General features: G+C 41.3%; 1 protein-coding gene across 32 annotated transcripts in view; it reads left to right on the top strand.

Moving 5' to 3' along the window:
• DLG2 (discs large MAGUK scaffold protein 2) overlaps positions 1-18,712 on the top strand; it is an 874,668-nt gene that overhangs the window by 584,508 nt on the left and 271,448 nt on the right. For all 32 annotated transcript variants that reach the window (XM_079973452.1, XM_079973437.1, XM_079973448.1 and 29 more), the window contains one exon: positions 12,407-12,457. In XM_079973452.1, coding sequence (XP_079829578.1) covers positions 12,407-12,457 — 51 coding nt within the window. The remainder of the gene's footprint in view (positions 1-12,406; positions 12,458-18,712) is intronic.

Raw genomic sequence — 18,712 nt, 5'->3', positions numbered from 1 at the left:
TTTAAAAAAGAGAGATTGATTCATTCCTGTTGGATAAAAATCTCAGCTGGATATTAAAGTGGTTGGCTTAGGTCCAAAGGACTCCATGGTGTGATCTGTGCACAAATGAGGTTTGTAAGCTGAGGCCCTTCTGAAAGGACCCCCCTCCCCAACACATACAAGACCCTGCAAATGTGTGGGAAACTTCAACAGATGAACTGTGGCTTCTTCTTGAGAGGCAAATTACCTGTGGCAGAGACATAGCCATATGCCAATTCATTTCTGGTCTGAATTCAAGGTTTTACAAGTTGCACAGAAATCCCCGAATGACCTAGGAGCTAAATACAGTTGTACCTCTGAAGTCGAATGGAATCCATTCTGGAAGTCTGTTCGACTTCTGAAACGTTCAGTAACCAAAGTGCTGCTTCTGATTGGCTGCAGGAAGCTCCTGCAGCCAATCGGAAGCCGCAGAAGCTTTGTCAGACGTTCAACTTCCAAAAGAATGTTCGAAAACTGGAACACTCACTTCCGGTTTTTGATTGTTCGGGAGCTGGAACACTCGACTCCCAAGGTGTTTGGGAGCTGAGGTATGATTGTATTTGGGGAGGAGTGGCTGCCTATGAATTGAAGACCTTTAGAGAGGCCCTCCTTAATATTCCTCTGCTAGGAACTACATGGTTGGCCGTGACACACAACCAGGCCTTTTTTGTGGTGGCACCCTGACTCTAGAACCCTGTTCCCTTTGAAATCCTATTGGCTCCAGCACTGCTGGCCTTTAGACACCAGATGAAAACCTGTTGGTTCAGGCTGTTGGGCAGTAATGCTGCTGTTCTGGTACCACCGTTGTGTGCTTTGGCTGGATTGTTGCATGGTTTTAAATTGAGAGGTGCTCTTTCACAAACTTCATTACAAATCGCTTCAGAGATTGTGGGTTGTAAAGCAGTATATAAATAGAGTAAGTAATTAAGGAACTGAGACACTGCTGAGTTCCTAAATCAGGTGGCAGGAAACTCTTTTTTTTACCCCAAAAGCCACATTCCTGGGGCTGGCACACCAGTGGTTAGAAGGGCCAGAGGGGGGAAGTGGATGGAGCTCTAGGTGTAACTCTTGCCTTTGCACAGTAAGACTGCATTCCAGCCACACAAAATCCAGTGATTTCCATACCCCCAACTCCTGCTTATCTCTGCATCCTCAATCTAGACAACCAAGAAGGTTACATTCCAGCCAGGAAAAAGCACTTGAGGAGGGTGCAGTACAGAGCTGGCAAGGGGTGTGGCAGGGGCAGGAGCGGTGACCTAAGGAAAGTCCTGGGGGCCAGATAGAGAAGGCAAGGGGGGTGGGTTCAGTTGGCCTCTAGGTTCCCTGTACTTGTCCTATAAAGAGTGGGGAAATCCTGAATGGCAGGGAGATATATTTAATGGTTGGCATCTAAAGCTACCACTAACTTCCACCAAGATTTTAAAAAACAAAAACTGGAAATAAGCAGAAACGAGGAAGATCTCGATAACAAGTGTCGTTCTTGGAAGCTCCCTATAGCTGAAATGTTGCCTTTCCAAAGCATAGGGTGGTATTCACCTAAGTCCTACTCAGAGTAGACTCATTGAAATTAATGAGCCTAAGTTGTTGTTGTTGTTGTTGTTGTTTAGTTGTTTAGTCATGTCCGACTCTTCGTGACCCCATGGACCAGAGCATGCCAGGCACTCCTGTCTTCCACTGCCTCCTGCACTTTGGTCAAACTCATGCTGGTAGTTTCGAGAACACTGTCCAACCATCTCATCCTCTGTCGTCCCCTTCTCCTTGTGCCCTCCATCTTTCCCAACATCAGGGTCTTTTCCAGGGAGTCTTCTCTTCTCATGAGGTGGCCAGAGTATTAGAGCCTCAGCTTCAGGATCTGTCCTTCCAGTGAGCACTCAGGGCTGATTTCATTAAGATTGGATAGGTTTGATCTTCTTGCAGTCCATGGGACTCTCAAGAGTCTCCTCCAGCACCATAATTCAAAAGAGCCTAAATTAGCCATATCTATTAACTTCAGTGTGTCTACTCCAAATAGGACTGGCACTGAATACTACCCATAGGGTGGGCTCCATTGTAGTGCTAACTTAAAGAGACTTAGCATTGTATACTTGTTTCGCTGGTGAAATGTTTTGCACAAGTGGGATGCTGTTGCACCATACAATGCATAATAAGCAGATTGCTAGTAACTGTGTTGCACCGTAGACTGTGCAATCTATCGCCGGTCTCATTTCCCACAGTTCAACTGTTGTATTGGATTTCTCCGCTGCGGAATGTTAAAATTCACCTGTCTGCTAGCTCAAGAGCCCTTGCGCTAAGGACAGAGAATGTTGGATACAGCCCATAGTTATTTTCAGATGGAGTTGGCAAGATGATATGAGTCACACTGTGCTATGCAAATTCTTTTTTTTTTTTTAATATTCTTTTTTATTAAGTTTCATTTATCACACACACATAAAGAAAAAACAAAACCATCTTAGACAACAACTAATACAGAAAAGAAAAAATTTACATTAAGCCCAATACTTATTAACTTAAATAACAGAAAATAGTGACAAAAAGAAAAAAAAAGAAAAAAAAAGAAAAAAAGCACCACAGCAATGAAAAAAATAAAAAATAAAAATAAGCTGATAAATAGCACATACTTGCTGACTTCCTTCCCTCCTGATTTCGGGTTCTTAATTTTAAAAGTTTCGTTTTTACAGCTGATGTTGGGTTATTTGATCTATCTATACATCGAAAGTTTCATAACAAGCCTGCTATATTTGGTAGGTTACTATAATTACCTTCAATATATGTCATAAATTTAATCCAGTCGTTATTTGACTTTGTATTCTTTTGGTTTCTAATTCTCTGCGTCATTTTAGCTAATTCGACGAAGTTATATAGTTTCGTTTGCCAATCCCTCATCGTTGGTATATTTCTGTTTTTCCAATTTTGGGCAATTAACATTCTGGCCGCTGCTGTTGAGTATTGAAATAAGACTCTATCTTCTTTCTTAATTTCTTCTCCGATGATACCTAATAGGAAGGCCTCTGGCTTTTTCGGGAATGTATATCTCAATATTTTTTTTAATTCATTATATATCGTATCCCAAAATTTTTTTATTTCCTCACATGTCCACCACATGTGTATGAAATTGCCTTCTTTTGTTTTACATTTCCAGCAGGCCTTATTTCCAGTTTTGTACATCCTACTTAGCTTCTCTGGTGTAATATACCATCTATATATCATCTTCTCTAGATTTTCTCTGATTGCAACACTCGCCGTGAATTTTAATCCCTCCTTCCACAATTTTGACCATTTTTCATATTCTATGTTGTGCCCCAGGTCTATCGCCCATTTTACCATAACCTCCTTAATTTCTTCGTCTTTTGTGTCCCATTCCAGTAATAAATTGTACATTTTGGATAATAATTTAAATTTATTTTCTATTATTTCAATTTGAAATTTTGATTTCTTTTCATTCATTCCAATTTTTTTATCTTTTGACCAAATCGCGTTAATTTGATGGTACTATAACCAGCTTGTCAACTTTCCCTTCAGCTCCTCATATGGCTTTAATTTCCAGCTGTCTTCCGATCTTATCAGTAAATCTTCATATGTTAATTTCTGTTCCTCCATATTTATTTTTTTAATAGTTACGATGTTTACTGGGGACAACCACCAGGGCGTTCTCCATTCTAACAGTTTTTTATTTTTTTCCCAAACTTCGTATAATGGGCCCCTAATAATGTGATTTGAGAACCCTTTATGAGCCTTCTCTTTATTTGCCCAGAGGTAGGCATGCCATCCGAACCTGTTGTCTGCACCTTCAAGATCCAATAAATCAGTGTTTTCCAAGGTTATCCAGTCTTTAACCCAGCATAGGGAGGAGGCCTCGTAGTATAGTTTCAAGTTAGGGACTGCGAGTCCCCCTCTCTCCTTTCGGTCTGTAAGTAATTTAAATCTTATCCTTGGCCTCCTTCCCTGCCAAATGAATCTTGAGAGGGTTTTCTGCCAATCTTTAAATAATTTTGACCCCCTAATTACTGGAATATTTTGAAACAAGAACAGCATTCTTGGAAGGACATTCATTTTTATTGTCTCCATCCTGCCCATCCACGAGAGGTTAGCTCTGTTCCAAACATCCAAATCTTTTTTAATTTCCTTCCATGTGGTTGTATAATTATCTTCAATTAAGTTTATGTTTTTTGGTGTAAGCCATATTCCTAAGTATTTTATTTTTTTTACCACCTTTATCCCATGTTTTCTCTCTAGTTCTTCTCTTTCCTCAGCACCCAGGTTTTTTGTCAACATTTTGGTTTTTAGTTTATTCAGTTTAAAACCGGATAGTTTACCATATTCTTCTAAGATCTCCAGCGCCTTGCCCAAACTACCTTGTGGTTCTTCTAAAGACAACATTAGGTCGTCCGCATAAGCTCTTAGTTTAAATTCCTTCACTCCTATTTTAATTCCTTGAATCTCTCGTTTCGATCTTATTCTGTTCGCCAGTACTTCCAATACTATAATAAATAATAGCGGAGAGAGGGGGCACCCCTGTCTTGTACCCTTCTCGATTTTAAATATGTTTGTAAGATTATTATTTATTACCAATTTGGCAAATTGGGTTGAGTATATTGCCTGTATTCCTTTCAAGAATTCACCCTCTATTCCTGCCACCTCCAAAGATTTTATTAGGAACAACCAAGAGACATTATCGAACGCCTTTTCGGCATCTATGAAAATCAATGCCGCAGGTATATTATTATTAATCTCCAAATATTCAATTATGTTTATAATGTGTCTCAAATTATCTTTCATGAACCTATTTGGGAGGAAACCCGCCTGGTCCTTATGGATTAAGTTTATTAAACATTTTTTCAGTCTGTTTGCCATGATATCTGCGTATATTTTATAATCGTTATTCAATAGCGATATTGGCCTATAGTTCTTAATGTTCAATTTTTCTGTATCCGGTTTTGGAATCAACGTTATAAAAGCCTCCCTCCAGGACTCAGGAATCTTTCCTCCTCTTAGTATATTATTCATGGTCTTGCAGAGCGTTGTTGCCAATTCATCTCCCAAAACTTTATAATATTTTGCCGATAAACCATCCGGTCCCGGTGCTTTCCCTAATTTCATTTTTTTAATCGCGTTCTGGATCTCCTCTATATTTATAGGTCTATTTAGTTGGGATTTTTCTTCTTCCGTTATGATCTTTCCTTTACAATTCTCCAAATACCTTTCTATTTGGGTTAGGTCTTCTTCTCCTTTTTTATATAATCCCTCGTAGAATTTAAGAAAAATTTTTTGTATCCTTTTTGGGTCTTCTATCACTTCTTCTTCTACTTTTATTTTATTTATCACATTTTGCTTTTGCCTTTTCCTCAATTGCCAAGCCAATAGTTTTCCAGTTTTATTTGCTGATTCGAAATATCTTTGTTTCGTTTGCTTGACTTTCCATTCAATTTCTTGATTCGTTAACATCGAATATTGTGTTTGTAATATTTTTATAATTTGTATACTTTGGTCATCTTTTGGATTCTCAATTAATTTTTTTTCAGCCTCCCTTATCTGTCTAAGGATTTCTTCCTTCTTTTGCTGTCTCATTTTCTTCTTATAACTATTTTGTTGGATAAAGAAACCTCTTAGGACCGCCTTACTGGCATCCCATACCACTTCTAAATTTGTTCCTATATTTAGGTTCAAGTCAAAATACTCTTTTAATGTGGCTTTAGCTTTTTCTACAACCTCATCATTGTCTAACAAGTATTCATTTAACCTCCATCTAAAACCCCCTTGTGAAGTGCCCTTTAATTCCAGTGTTATTGAATTATGGTCAGAAAGGGTTCTTGGTTGGATTTCACATTTAGTAGCTCTTAAGGTTAACTCCCTTGAGGTCCAAATTTGATCTATTCTGGCCCAGCTTTTATGTACCTCTGAGAAAAAAGTAAACTGCTTTTCCGTTGGGTGCTTGTGTCTCCATATGTCTATTAGATCCATATTCTCTTCCAGGTCTTGGAATGATTTTGGTAATTTCCCTTGGTTTCGTTTTCCCCTTTCTGTTTGTCTATCAATCTCTGGTGTTGGCACCGCATTGAAATCTCCCAATAATATCGTCCTATTGTTTTCTAAATTCATCAAGACTTGTTCTAATTTCTTAAAGAACTCTGGCCTATTAGAATTTGGGGCATATATATTTACCACATTAATCTTTTCCCCCTGAAAGTTGATTTGCACCCCTAATATCCTTCCTTCTTTATCTTTATATATCAATTTAGGTTCCCATTTTGCGTTAACATATATTACAACTCCCCTTTTTTTTTCCGTCATGGAGCTTATAAATTCCGTTCCTAAATTCTTATTTAACAATACGTGTTTGTGCTTTTTGGCTACATGTGTCTCTTGAATACAGATTACGTCCAATTTTTTCTTTTTCAAAACATTTACAATTTTATTCCTTTTAGTTTTGTCATTCAAACCATTTACATTCCATGTTAGAATTTTAAGATTCATTATCGTATTTATCTACAATTAAGTCAGTAAATTACTAATTTAAGTTTCTCCGATTTAAATTCGGGTGGTTTTACTTTCTGTTCCTTCTTCCTCCTCACCTACTTCTTCGTCTCCTATCTCTCCCCCCCTCTCCCCCCCACCCTCCCCCCCACAACCCCCAGTCCCGCATCATCCCCCTCCTCCACCCCTCCACCTCTCCCCCCACTCCTCTCCTCCGTCTTCCCAAGATCTCTCTCATATCTACGTAGGAATTTACTGACTTCCTGACTTTCAGTAATCTTGAATCTTTTTTCTTTGTAAAAAAAGGAAATCCCTTCTGGGAATTCCCATCTGTGTTGTATACCATTCCTTTTTAGGATGTTGACTAGCTGTTTGTACCCTTCTCTCTTTCGAAGAAGTCTGATCGGAATTTCTTTGAAAATAATAATTGGTCTTCCATCAATTATCAGTTTCTTCTGGTAGCTTTCTCGCAGTATTATGTTTCTCAATTCTATCGATTTAAAGATTACTAGACAGTCTCCTGGAACCTTTTTCAATTTGTTTTGTTTAGATCTTATTTTTATTCTAAAAGCATTTTCTATAGCTTGGGCTACTTCTTCCTCTTTTAAGGTTAGCCACTTTGCCAGTTCTTTAATCATTTTTCCTTTAATGTCTTCGTTGATTTCCTCCCCTACTCCTCTAAATTTTAAATTTGCCTGCTTTTGTTTCATTTCCATCAATGCTAAATTGTCCAGAACTTGGTCCTGACTCTTACTCAAATCTTTAAAGTTCTCCTTCATTTTCTCAGTTTCCTTTCTCTGATCTCTCATCTCTCTTTGCATTTTTTTGTTAGAGTCTTCTACGGACTTTGTTCGAGTCGTTAGCTCTTTTATCTTATTTGACAATTCTCCAACCACACCTTCTATTTTTTTATCAATCGACTCCTGCATCTCTCCTAGCTTTTTCTCCATATGGATTTCATTCTGTTTAAATTCTTCTTTTATTTTCAGCCATAGTACGTCTAGGTCTTTAATTTCTTCTTGTCGTGAGGTTTTTCTCTCTATCGGTGTGCCTATTGACTTCTTCCCATCCTTTCCCGCCATCTCCTCCACCCCCTTAAATTATGAACAAAGTTTTAATTTAGTTTCTTATGACTCTCCCCTAAGGGGCGCACAATCTTCTACAAGTCTATTTGATTCAAATGCTTTACAGGTTTGCCTTTAAGCCGGCTCTGAGTGCTGTATTTTAAATCAGGTAAGACTGCCTTATTCAAAACGCAAGTCCTGTTTTTTTTCCTCACAATATCTCGTCTACTGCTCAACTAATTCCCAGCAATTAGGCAAAATTGTAGGCTTATTAACCACTCCACTATTTGGTAGTGCACTACCACCTAGAAGTTGTTACACTTGCGTGTTAGGGGAGCACTCAAAAGAAAGAAGAGAAAAAAAATTAATTAAGAAAAAAAAGAGGGGTAGGGGAAAGAGGTAGGGAGGGGGGATGGCCTGGGGGTATAGAATCAGAAAAGGTGGGGAAGGCAAAGGGAGAAAACAAAAACCCAGAGTTAAATAAATGAAAGAGTTGTGGTTACGTTCCCTTCCTTTGGTTAGACTTCAGCCACTTGTTTGGCCTAATCCATTTTCACGTACTGGGAGTGATTGTTGAGAAAATTCTCCAGGTTATATTCTTGTCAAGGTTGGAAAGGGGAGAGGGGGAGGGCAGAGACAAAGAGAGAAAGTGGGAAAAAAAAAAACCAAACGGAGGGGGGGGGGCAGGGGAAGGATCCGGGGAGCCAAAGGGTTCAAAAATTACAAAAAAGAAGTGGTGCGTCGAGGAAGAAAGAAGAGTTTAGATTTGAAGCCTTTCGAAGTCTCTTTATAGTCCACAAATAATTCAGGTCCCGTTGTAGTCTGCCAATAGTCCACGGAAAAGAGAAAACAAGTTTCCTAGCTTTGCGCTTCTCTACTGGAGCCTTCAGGTCACAGTTATCTTTTATTAATCCAACAAAAGGAGAGGGGTCGTAAGTGAGGCTTCTGTTTCTCCTGAGAACATTAATCCGCTCACGGGTCAGTTGAAACCTGGCAGTGTTGTTGCACTGTAGCAGCCTTCGTCGCGCGGGTTATTTTTCCAGATATAATATTTTTAATTAGGTCCCTTACGGACCGGCGGGGTACATAAAGACCAACTGGGTTACTATAGTTCAAAAACATGCTCTAGCGGATCATATGGACGTGGGTCTTATGCAAATATTCCCTCCCGTTGTTAAGAAGAAAAAAAAACAGAAGACAAAGAACCACAAGATCTATAAAGAAGGAGGAATAGAAAAAAAAAGAGCCGCCGACCGGGCAGGTGGAAAGGGGAGATATATTTAATTCAACGCCATTTACTTCGACCCTTTTACTCCGCTCTCCCCTTCTCCCTCTTGTTTCTTCCACTCCCAAACTCTGTCTTTCGGTAACCCTTTATATCCTCCTCTTATATCCGCCACACTTCTTCACTTCACCCAAAATGCAACAAAGTCTTTAAAAGTTTTCTTTAGTTTAGCTACTTTCTTTCAGTTATTTTCTCGCCCCGCTGAGCTGCCGGCAGGGACTTTCACTTTTCTGTTGCTACAGCGGGCAAAAGCAATTCATTGTTTCACTCTTCCGATTTCGGTTTCAGCGCCATCTTAGATCCGAAAAAACAGGTCGAGCTCTTTTGTTTAATCTCTTAACATCCTTCGCTCCTTGGTTTCTATCTTTTAAATTTCAGTCCCCACGTTTGTCACACACCACCAAGGGCATCTGGATTTAAATTTGCAGAGGTTTGACGCTTTTTCAAAGGGAGCTAGAGGCATTACCGCATGAGGTTCGCAGAGCTTACCGGAACGCGTTTCTCGATCCGTCGCTTCCCGGACCTTCCCCCCAAAAAATAGAGAAAACCGAGAAAGCTTCTGGACCACTCCAACGCTGCTGGTTGCGCTTCTCTCAAGGGGGCCCCCCTTGAGATTTGGGGTCGCAGTGCCTATGCGTTGCCCCTCAAAAACCCCATGAAGTTCGGAGAAACTTCTCCGCGCTCCCTCACTGCTAGCGTTCCAAACCGGAAGTCCTCTGTGCTATGCAAATTCTGAGTCAGCAAAGGGTGCCTCACTTTGGGGAAGGGTCTCATATTGTAATCTCCTCTATGCAGAAGAAGAGACTCGAGTGCTCTAAGGGCAACCAGCTAAACTTGTCCCGTTCCCATGTGTCATGTGTTTTAATGCTTCACTGCTGTGCCAAAGAGAGCATTTCCCCACATATCTACTCAGTGTGGGCCAACATCCTTAAGCTGCTTATCTCAAAGTAGTTCCTCCCAACTTGTGTTGTGCTGTGATAGTATGGTTTGGCAGCTGATGACTACAGAGGTACCTCGAGTTAAGTACTTAATTCATTCTGGAGGTCTGTTATTAACCTTAAACTGTTCTTAACCTGAGGTACCACTTTAGCTAATGGGCCCTCCTGCTGCTGCCGCACGATTTCTGTTCTCATCCTGAAGCAAAGTTCTTAACCCGAGGTACTATTTCTGGGTTAGTGGAGTCTGTAACCTGAAGTGTCTGTAACCTGAAGCGTCTGTAACCCAAGGTACCACTGTATTGCCTTTTTCAAACTGTTAGGAAAGGAAGTATAGGCATGTTTCATTTACTTAGCCCTGTGACAGGCCGGGGAGCTACTTGCAGGAAGCTGAGGATGGTTTTGGTTGCTGTGGTAGTAAGAATGAAGCTAACTGACTTGAGATATCTTTGGAAAGGTTGGAAATGATTTCATGACATAGTAAAAGATGCTTTGAGAAAAGGGGGCATCCATTTCTTTCTTTTTAAATGAGAACCAATCTGTGTGATGTTTATGTGTAGCATTTTGGGGTAAACAAATCCTGAGTCCGGTCAGGCTTCCCTGCGTTGGCTCTGCTGGGGAGCTGACCTGGCAGGAGAGCAGAGTAGCAGCGGTCCTGCGTCCATGTGAGATAAGGGATAAATCAAGTCCAAAGACAGTTTGGTTCTTATCTCTAGAAGCGTTTATTTACAAAGCAGTAAATCCATCAGAAACCTCCGACATGTTCCGTGCTCCAAAAGCACACACACGCAGCCTCTAAGCTGAGCTGCGTCTCAGGCAGAAGCGAAAGCAAGTCTGAACAGTGACACAGACTGTGACGCATTTCTCTGCATTGAGCTCCTCCCAGATACAGGACACCACGGAGTTTTAACCCTGTCAGTTCCAAACTCCACATAGCAAGCTAATGGTAAGGCCTCTCCTCCTCCCAGAGGGAAGGCGTTGTGAACGGGAGCAGCTTTCCTCAGGGGCAGGGTGGCGTAATTGGCTCCCTGCTCCTGATTGCTTCTGCTGCCGCAGCCAAGCCTTCCAGCTGACCAACAGGGCCGGCTGGTGGGCGGGGCTAGCTGCATTTAAACAGCCGCGGCAGTGCTCAGCTCCCAGTCTGTTCCTGCTTTCTTCGGATCTCCCGCCCTCTCTCCCTCTTAGGTCAGCTTCATTTGCGTATTGACCTTGCTATGGACTTCGGTTGGTTGCCCAAAGGGTGTGGTAGGACCTTTTTATCCATTTGGCAAATTGACACCAGCCTCTTGTTTTTTTCGCCTACCTCGTAGCAATTCATCACAACTTTCTGGTGTGAGCGGTTAGGCATTGGAATATGTGTGCTGTGTTGGAGGATTGGGTATGGGCCATCATCTACACCTCCTCTTTTGGGTATTCCATTAAAGGAATCCGGCAGTCGTGGATCCTGTCTGATGCCTTGCTGGTGGCTAGGGCCATGGCACGACCCCTGGTGACGTCATGGGGGAGCTTCCAGTTGTATTTGCATCACCAAGCTCCTCCCAGTGGTTGTTAACCCTGATTTGACTCCCGGCTGAGCGGGGTGGAGTCGTGTATTGCTGTTTCATCCAATGCCTAAGCCAATACTACTCACATGCTGTAACCAATAAAAGTTGTGGCCTACTTTTGCCCATTAACCTAAAACAATGTGTCTTTGTGTCTTATAATAATAATAATAATAATAATTTATTATTTGTACCCCGCCCATCTGGCTGGGTTTCCCCAGCCACTCTGGGCGGCTTCCAACAGAGATGAAAAATACACTAAAATGTCACATATTAAAAACTTCCCTGAACAGGGCTGCCTTCAGATGTTTTCTGAATGTCAGGTAGTTGTCCATCGCCTTGACATCCGATGGGAGGGCATTCCACAGGGCGGGCGCCACCACCGAGAAGGCCCTCTGCCTGGTTCCCTGCAACTTGGCCTCTCGCAGTGAGGGAACCACCAGAAGGCCCTCGGAGCTGGACCTCAGTGTCCGGGCAGTCTTATTGTACTCCTGTGTGGGTGGCGGGTCCTCGACTCACAATGGGTTGTTTCTAAGTAGCAAATCCATTGAAATGAATGGCTCTCCACTTGGCCATGCTGACTGATTTCAGTGGGCCTCTTACTATGTGCAGAACTCAGTTGGATACAATGTTGTAAATGGTGCATTTTTTCCCCAAAGCAGTTGGGGGGGGGGGAATAAATGAAAGAGGATCTAAATTAAAATGAAGCTCAAAATATTTCCTTGAAGACATTGTTCAAAAGAATCTGGTAACTTATTTCTCCTCCCACCACATGGGGGGGGGGGGATATCTGGAGAGCCCTGCAAAACTCTTCTTTTCCTATGTGTCAGAGCGACAGAATATTGCAAGTCTTTGCCAGTCCGCTCTTAAATGGAGCACTTTTTTTCCTTGGCATACTACTATTCAGTTCTTCCGTGCATGGCATTCCGCATTTATTCCAGCTGAAGAAGTATTACCGACTTTTTTCATTTGGAAACACTGTGTTTCATCACAGCTGAAAGAACACTTGTCCTTGTATAAAAGCAGGGATTTCCTTCCTTATCTCCCACAGGTATTAATAGATTTCTCTGTTATATCATCATTATTTTCTAGGTCAATGGAACAGAGATTGAATATGAATTTGAAGAAATTACATTGGAAAGGGTAAGTGAATTGTTCTTCGCACTTCAGAGGCCAGATGAGTTCGTTAGCAACACAAAGCAATTAATTGTGATATAATCCTTCATTTTCAATTTAAGTATTTGGAGTGGAATTCCCTTTACATATTGATATGAAAATCCCATTGATCATGACTGCTGATGGAGCTTAAGTCCTGAAAATCTTGCCAATGTATTGCTAGGCTGTTAGAACTTCTATTATGTTGCAGATTTTTGCAGAATTCTTTTAGAAGTATAAAAGAACAAAACTTGACAACTCATATTGTAGTCTTAAGTATTATGAGATGTTTCTTCACATAGTTTCTGCTTTAGATTTTATTCCCCGTATGATTATTTATAAAACTTGAATATGTTTCATTATTATCCTGGTTTGGGGCAAATACTATCTCCCAAAGCTTCTCATATCAGTCAATATACTGCTGGTGGCAAAAGCTGCACATCAGCCTTCCCCAACATGGTTTCTTCCAGGTTTCATTGAACTCCAACTCCCACTATCCCTGACTACTGACCATGCTGGCTAGGGCTGATGGGAGATGTAGTTCAACAGCAACTGGAGAACACCAGGTTGGGGAATGCTGCAGTACATAAACACTCTGGCTTACAAATTGAAAAGACTTGCAAAGGGGAGCAGTGGGGAAAGGAAGAGAAGGAGATCAGATTGATGGTAAGAGAATGAAGCAATGAATTGTATACAAGTATGGCTGCCTGACTGGGACAAGGCTGGTCTTCCCTTCCATGTGTCCTTTCTTGGGTACAATGGATACAAGGACCTGGTGACATTTAAGCCCTATTCATACATTACTCTTGTTTAGGAAATAGCTGTGATGGCAATGGAGCTGGGCCATGCTTTAGGTACCTCTCCTGCTGCTGGGTCTTTTACCTGCAATAACCACATGATGCGCATAATTGTCTGTAGACATTTGAATGTGTGGCAGGCTCTGTGCATTCAGGAGTCTCGACACTTGAGAGTCTTTTTCAGTGGCAATAGTGCAGTCTGTGCTGTTTTCCACCTTCTAGATGTTCTTCTGTTTTGTAGGCAAATTAACAGGAGAGAAAGCTATGAATGACTGCCACCTGCAGTGTTGCACCTGAATGCCAGTTTCTGGGAAACAAATGGGGAGAATGTTGTTGCCCTCAGCTCCTGTTTTTTGGCTTCCCATGGTTGACCACTGTGAGAGGATGCTGGACTGGATGGTCCTTGGGTCTGATCCAGCAGGGCTTAGGTTTGGGGAAACAGTTCATGATGTAATGAAGTAAGGCAAAGTCTAGGTTGAGGCAAGGGAAGTATTTAAAGATTAAGTAGTACCTTGGACAGCTCAGGCTGGAGACATAGTAAGAGCAGAACTTGAATGCTGTTTCAGCAATCGCCAACTTCTCCATCTACACAGCCAGCTCCGCCTTCCATTAGAGGGGCCTCTTTAAACCAAGGGACCCGGTCTGCTTTACATCCATCAGTTCCAACAGTGTGAAGGAGACTTTGATTGAACTTTGGGTTTTGATCTCAAGCCCACAGAGGCAGAGAAGGGAAGCAGAAGAGCCCCCTTTGGGCTACACATAATGGTCTCCTCTTACGCTAGTTCTTCTGAACTAGTAGAGACACCTGTGGCTGATCCCGAAGGCAATTTCCTCTCCCACTTTATATCTCCAGCTTCATCTCCAGAAGATGGAAATATGACCAAGGGTGATGATAATATTAGACTTTAATTTTTCCAAGAATATGCAAGCTCCTTAAAAGACACACAGGCTCCACATGCTTATGAAAGTTTTTCATTAGGCCAATGCATCTGTTTCTTAAAGGCTAGCAACAGTGTCATCATCACAAAGGATAATGTGCAATGGTCATAGGCATTTCTGGCTATGAATTATTTGGGCATTTCTAGTTGTTCTTTGTTAATTGGAGCATTAAAAAGTCACTGAGCAGCACACATGCCTCCCAGGGAAATATTTTTGAATGCCACATTATTTTTAATAGATGTGTAAAGTTATCAATTTACGTAGTAAGAAGGCCAGCATGATTTGTGTCAACAGTTGCAGCTTGACCTACCATGGATAATTGATTATGCAGGTTATAATCCCCACCGTTAAATTTTGCATGATGCTTGATAAGCATTTGCTCACACCCTTCTATTACTTAGCTGAAAAGCACAGTGGTTAGAAGGAAGGAAAAGAATATCACTTGCACAATTCTGGGGTCTGGAGAGAGGCATTGCTGTGAGTAGCTGTCAGTAGAAACTCAACTATATCTCGTAGTAAATGAAGGATCACAAAAGATCCTTCTGCACTGAGGAGGAAGGTCTTCCCCAATCACAGGTATATTGTGGTCAAATGACCGAAGAACCATCCCCTATGGAGCTGGACTATATTTAAAGGCTATATTTCTGAAATATCCAGATTTCTGGTCCAATTGCAAGCATCCATTGCTCTGTGCCTTATGTGGGAAGCTTTTTCACCCTTAGGGCATTTGGGACTCATGCCTGAGGTTCCTCATACTTGCTTTATGCTATGATCTTCAGAAATGTCAGGATTGGTTGAGCAACCACAAAGTCCCAATTCGGAAATTTCAGACAGCTGGACCTCAGTTTGCATGGCGGCGGAGAAGTGTGAATTTCTTCCCATGCAGATAACATATTTGGTGAATCAGATGTTCCATGTGAATGTCCAGTCAAAGAGAAATCGGATTTGCATGATTCTTTGCACTAAATTTGTTTGTTTGTTTTTTCTAATGGGGATGGGGGGTGGGTGTTAATATGAACTGCCCCTCCATGCCTGAGTTTGATCTGCAATGCTTTGGGGAAATGTGGAAGAGATTCGCCCACCAAACACTAGAGAAATCTCTGGGCTGGCTCCTTGCGCCCTTCACTTTTCTCTCCTAGGACAAGTCATGACTAGCATTATAGTCAACTTTCTTCAAGGACCTAGTATGGTTTCAAAGGTAGAGATGCTTCAGAAGTACATATTTCAGGATTATGGGATTCAAGAAGCATTTCAGCTGTCACACATGTTATTCTTCATGCTGACAAATAAGTTTTCCACTTATTCAGAGGAGCTAAAATGTACAATTCATTCCATTCATGTTTAAAACCTCTGTATTCTACCTTTCTGCCTTTTAAAAAGGCAGCCGCAGCGGCCATAAAATCTTTGGGATACAAAACCGTAATTGGGTTAATCCAACATAAAACCAGAACAGAACAATAAACCACAGCACTGTTATATATATATATATATATATATATATATATATATATATATATATATATATATATTCACACACTCCTTGATAGTTTTTGGGAAGAGGAACGTTTTGACCTCTTTCCTTAAGGAAATGATGGCAAATGCCATATGGAACTCTCTGACTGGGTTCCATAATCTAAGGGACACCACTAAAAAGGCCCTATTGCTGTCGTTTACCAATGTGGCCACAGAAGAAGATGGAACATGAAGTACCTCCCTCAGCTGATGACTTAATCCAGCCTTCATTCAGATGTTTCTGACTACAAGTATTATCAGCCACAGGCTACCACTGTCACACAGATGGAAGTTGTAGTCCAAAACATCTGAAGAGCACCCAGTTGGGGAAGGCTGACCTGAACAATGAAGCAGGTTCATAATGTGTGTGAATTTATTCTGTTTGTTTCTGTAAATGAGTTAGCCTGAGAGCTCTCTCTCTCTCTCTCTTTCCTCGGACTTTATGCACCAGCAATGAAAGAAATCAGTGTTCTAAATCTATACGAACATTATTGACTTTTGCCTAAGTATCTAATAATCTTTCTGTTCCATTGAAGATTTCTGGTAAATGTCACAGAGATAAATAAACACATGATGACATTGCCCAATCTTGCATTGCCTGGATTGTTCATCCCCTCTGAGCCCTGTGAAGTATTCCAGATTAGCAAAGAAATATGCATAATTTCTGCTCCTGGGTAGCTGTAAATGTTATCACTTTGATGTAATTGATTATCAGTTGCTTTATTCCTTCTGGGGTTTTTTCTTCCTCTATTACACAAAAGCCATCCCTCCTTTTCTGGGTTAGTTAGCAAGCTGCATCCCGTCTTAGTTCTATAAGAACAAAGCTACACACACGGAAGATATTTTTTCCCACACCAGGAAACCAGACGCAGCTCTCATAATTTGATTTTTTTGTGCTCCACCTTTGTCTTGGGCCAAAATATAGTTATGGCTCCCGTCAAAACTAGAGTTTTCCCATTATGGAAGGTAGTTTCCCCCTGTGCTGTTGGCTTGGGGCTGTCGCTCTCAACCAGGAACACAAGAAGTGTTTTGGGGGAAAAAAGGTGCCATTATCCACATGATAATCTCAGTGGCGAGTTCAAGAAACAAGCTACGTCCATATTCCATTCTAATTTCCATTGGCCCTGGAAACTGAGATAAGCAGAAGCAGCCCGTGATTTGGGCTGTGTTTATTAGAAGCAATGTAAAGTGTGCCTGATCTCTGAAGGCTCAGATGGATGGGCTAGAGTTTGCCCCAGTGCCAGATTCCATAATCATAGAATCATGGAATTTTAGAGTTGGAAGACACCGAAAACATCATCTAGTTCAACCCTCTGCAATGCAGGAATCACACCTAAGGAAACAGCATTTACCCAGCTGATGTTAAATGGTAGTCTAATGCCCCTATTAATGCAGAAATAGTCAACATGGTACCCTTGGAGGAGCCTTGTTAAAGTCACTGTGCTTGAATGCCATCCTCTGAGGTCCTGGGCTAGCTAGCCATGCTCCCTCAAAGACCACTCGTAGCATCCATATCCACAACAGCTCCGTAATTTCAAACATTCACCAAATGCCCATGTTCTCTTGCGATTTGTCTCTCTCTTTCTCTTAGGCATCCCTTGTAACATACATGCCATCTCTTCCTGTTCTCTTCCACAGAATTTTGACTTTCTTCCACCACCACCCAAGAAACCATGATGTTTTATCTGATAATGTGCAGAAATAAAGCAGGAGATCTTGGCAGAGTGCTTGGCAGGTGGTAATAAACTGCAATGCCCCCAAGCACTCTTAACCCGTATTCTGTAAAGTAAGCCATAACTCTGATCCAGCCCCAGTAATAAGAATTGCAGTGTGGAATGACTTGCATTATATATTTACACTGCAATGACTTACCCTTTCTATTATTACGGGACAGAATCCATTGCGAGGAACAATCGTCATCATTTATTTGTATGCCTCCTTTCCATAGTCAAACCAAATTTTGTTTCTCGAAAGGGGGAAAGTATCATGGTGGCATAAAGATGCTATAGTCAGGAATTGTGCTAAGGAACAATTCCATCGTCCAAGGAAGAGAATTGACACTGAAGAACCCATTCATGCCCAGTTAGGATGTCTTCCACTCAACAACCATCCATCCATTCGTTACTGCATTTTTCTTTCACCCTTCCTTGGAGGAGCTCAGGGTGGCACACATGGTTTCCCCTCTACATTTTAGCCTGAAAACAACTCTGTGAGTTAGGTTAGGCTTAGATGGGTGACTGGCACAAGGCCACACTGAGAATTTCATGAGCTGAGCAGGGATTTGAGACTCCCCAGTCTATGAATTCCAGTACCAAACATGCACATGTTGTCTTAGTATTAAAAATATCACCTTCGGCATCTTCATGAACTACTCCTGTAGCTACTGACAATAAGCATCCAATCAATATGTTCATCTTTCTTCCCATTCATGTAGCTTGACATATTGGCAGAGTTCAAATGAGAAGGAGACGTCAGAGGTCAGCATTCTGTTGCTTTGATTTTCTATTTCAAAGCCGCAATTGGCTGAGATTTAACTGCAAAAATAGTTGGGTGCAAGAGGTCCACATATCTTTTGGAAACACACAAGCCAAAAGCAGCCAAGAAACACAAGGTGTATTTAAACAAAAAACGAGTCAGGGGTCTCATGTGATCCAGCCTGTAGAATCCTGTTCTTAGCTTAGTCTATTAAATGCTTTTAGGGGAATTTTATTTCACATCATTGGCTTTACACACACTCTCTCTCAAAGGTAGGCGCTTCATACAACTTGGACAATAGCAGCAACAAAACTCTTTAGGTATAGTTTTGCTTTCCTTAATGGTTCTCTTTGAAGGAGCTTTCTTCAGCATACAGAACAAAAACAATGTGGCTACGTGATGGTGAATCCTGTATTATTGTAAGAAAACCATCCATTTTAGTTCTGAACTGAGTGTCCATAGTCTTCTGGGGTCAAGGTTTTTAAAACTGTGCATTCCTTCTTTGTTTTATTGATTACAC

Source organism: Podarcis cretensis (assembly GCF_951804945.1).
Source record: "Podarcis cretensis genome assembly, chromosome: 4".
Lineage (NCBI taxonomy): Eukaryota > Metazoa > Chordata > Lepidosauria > Squamata > Lacertidae > Podarcis > Podarcis cretensis.
This window is presented reverse-complemented; position numbering and strand designations above follow the sequence as displayed.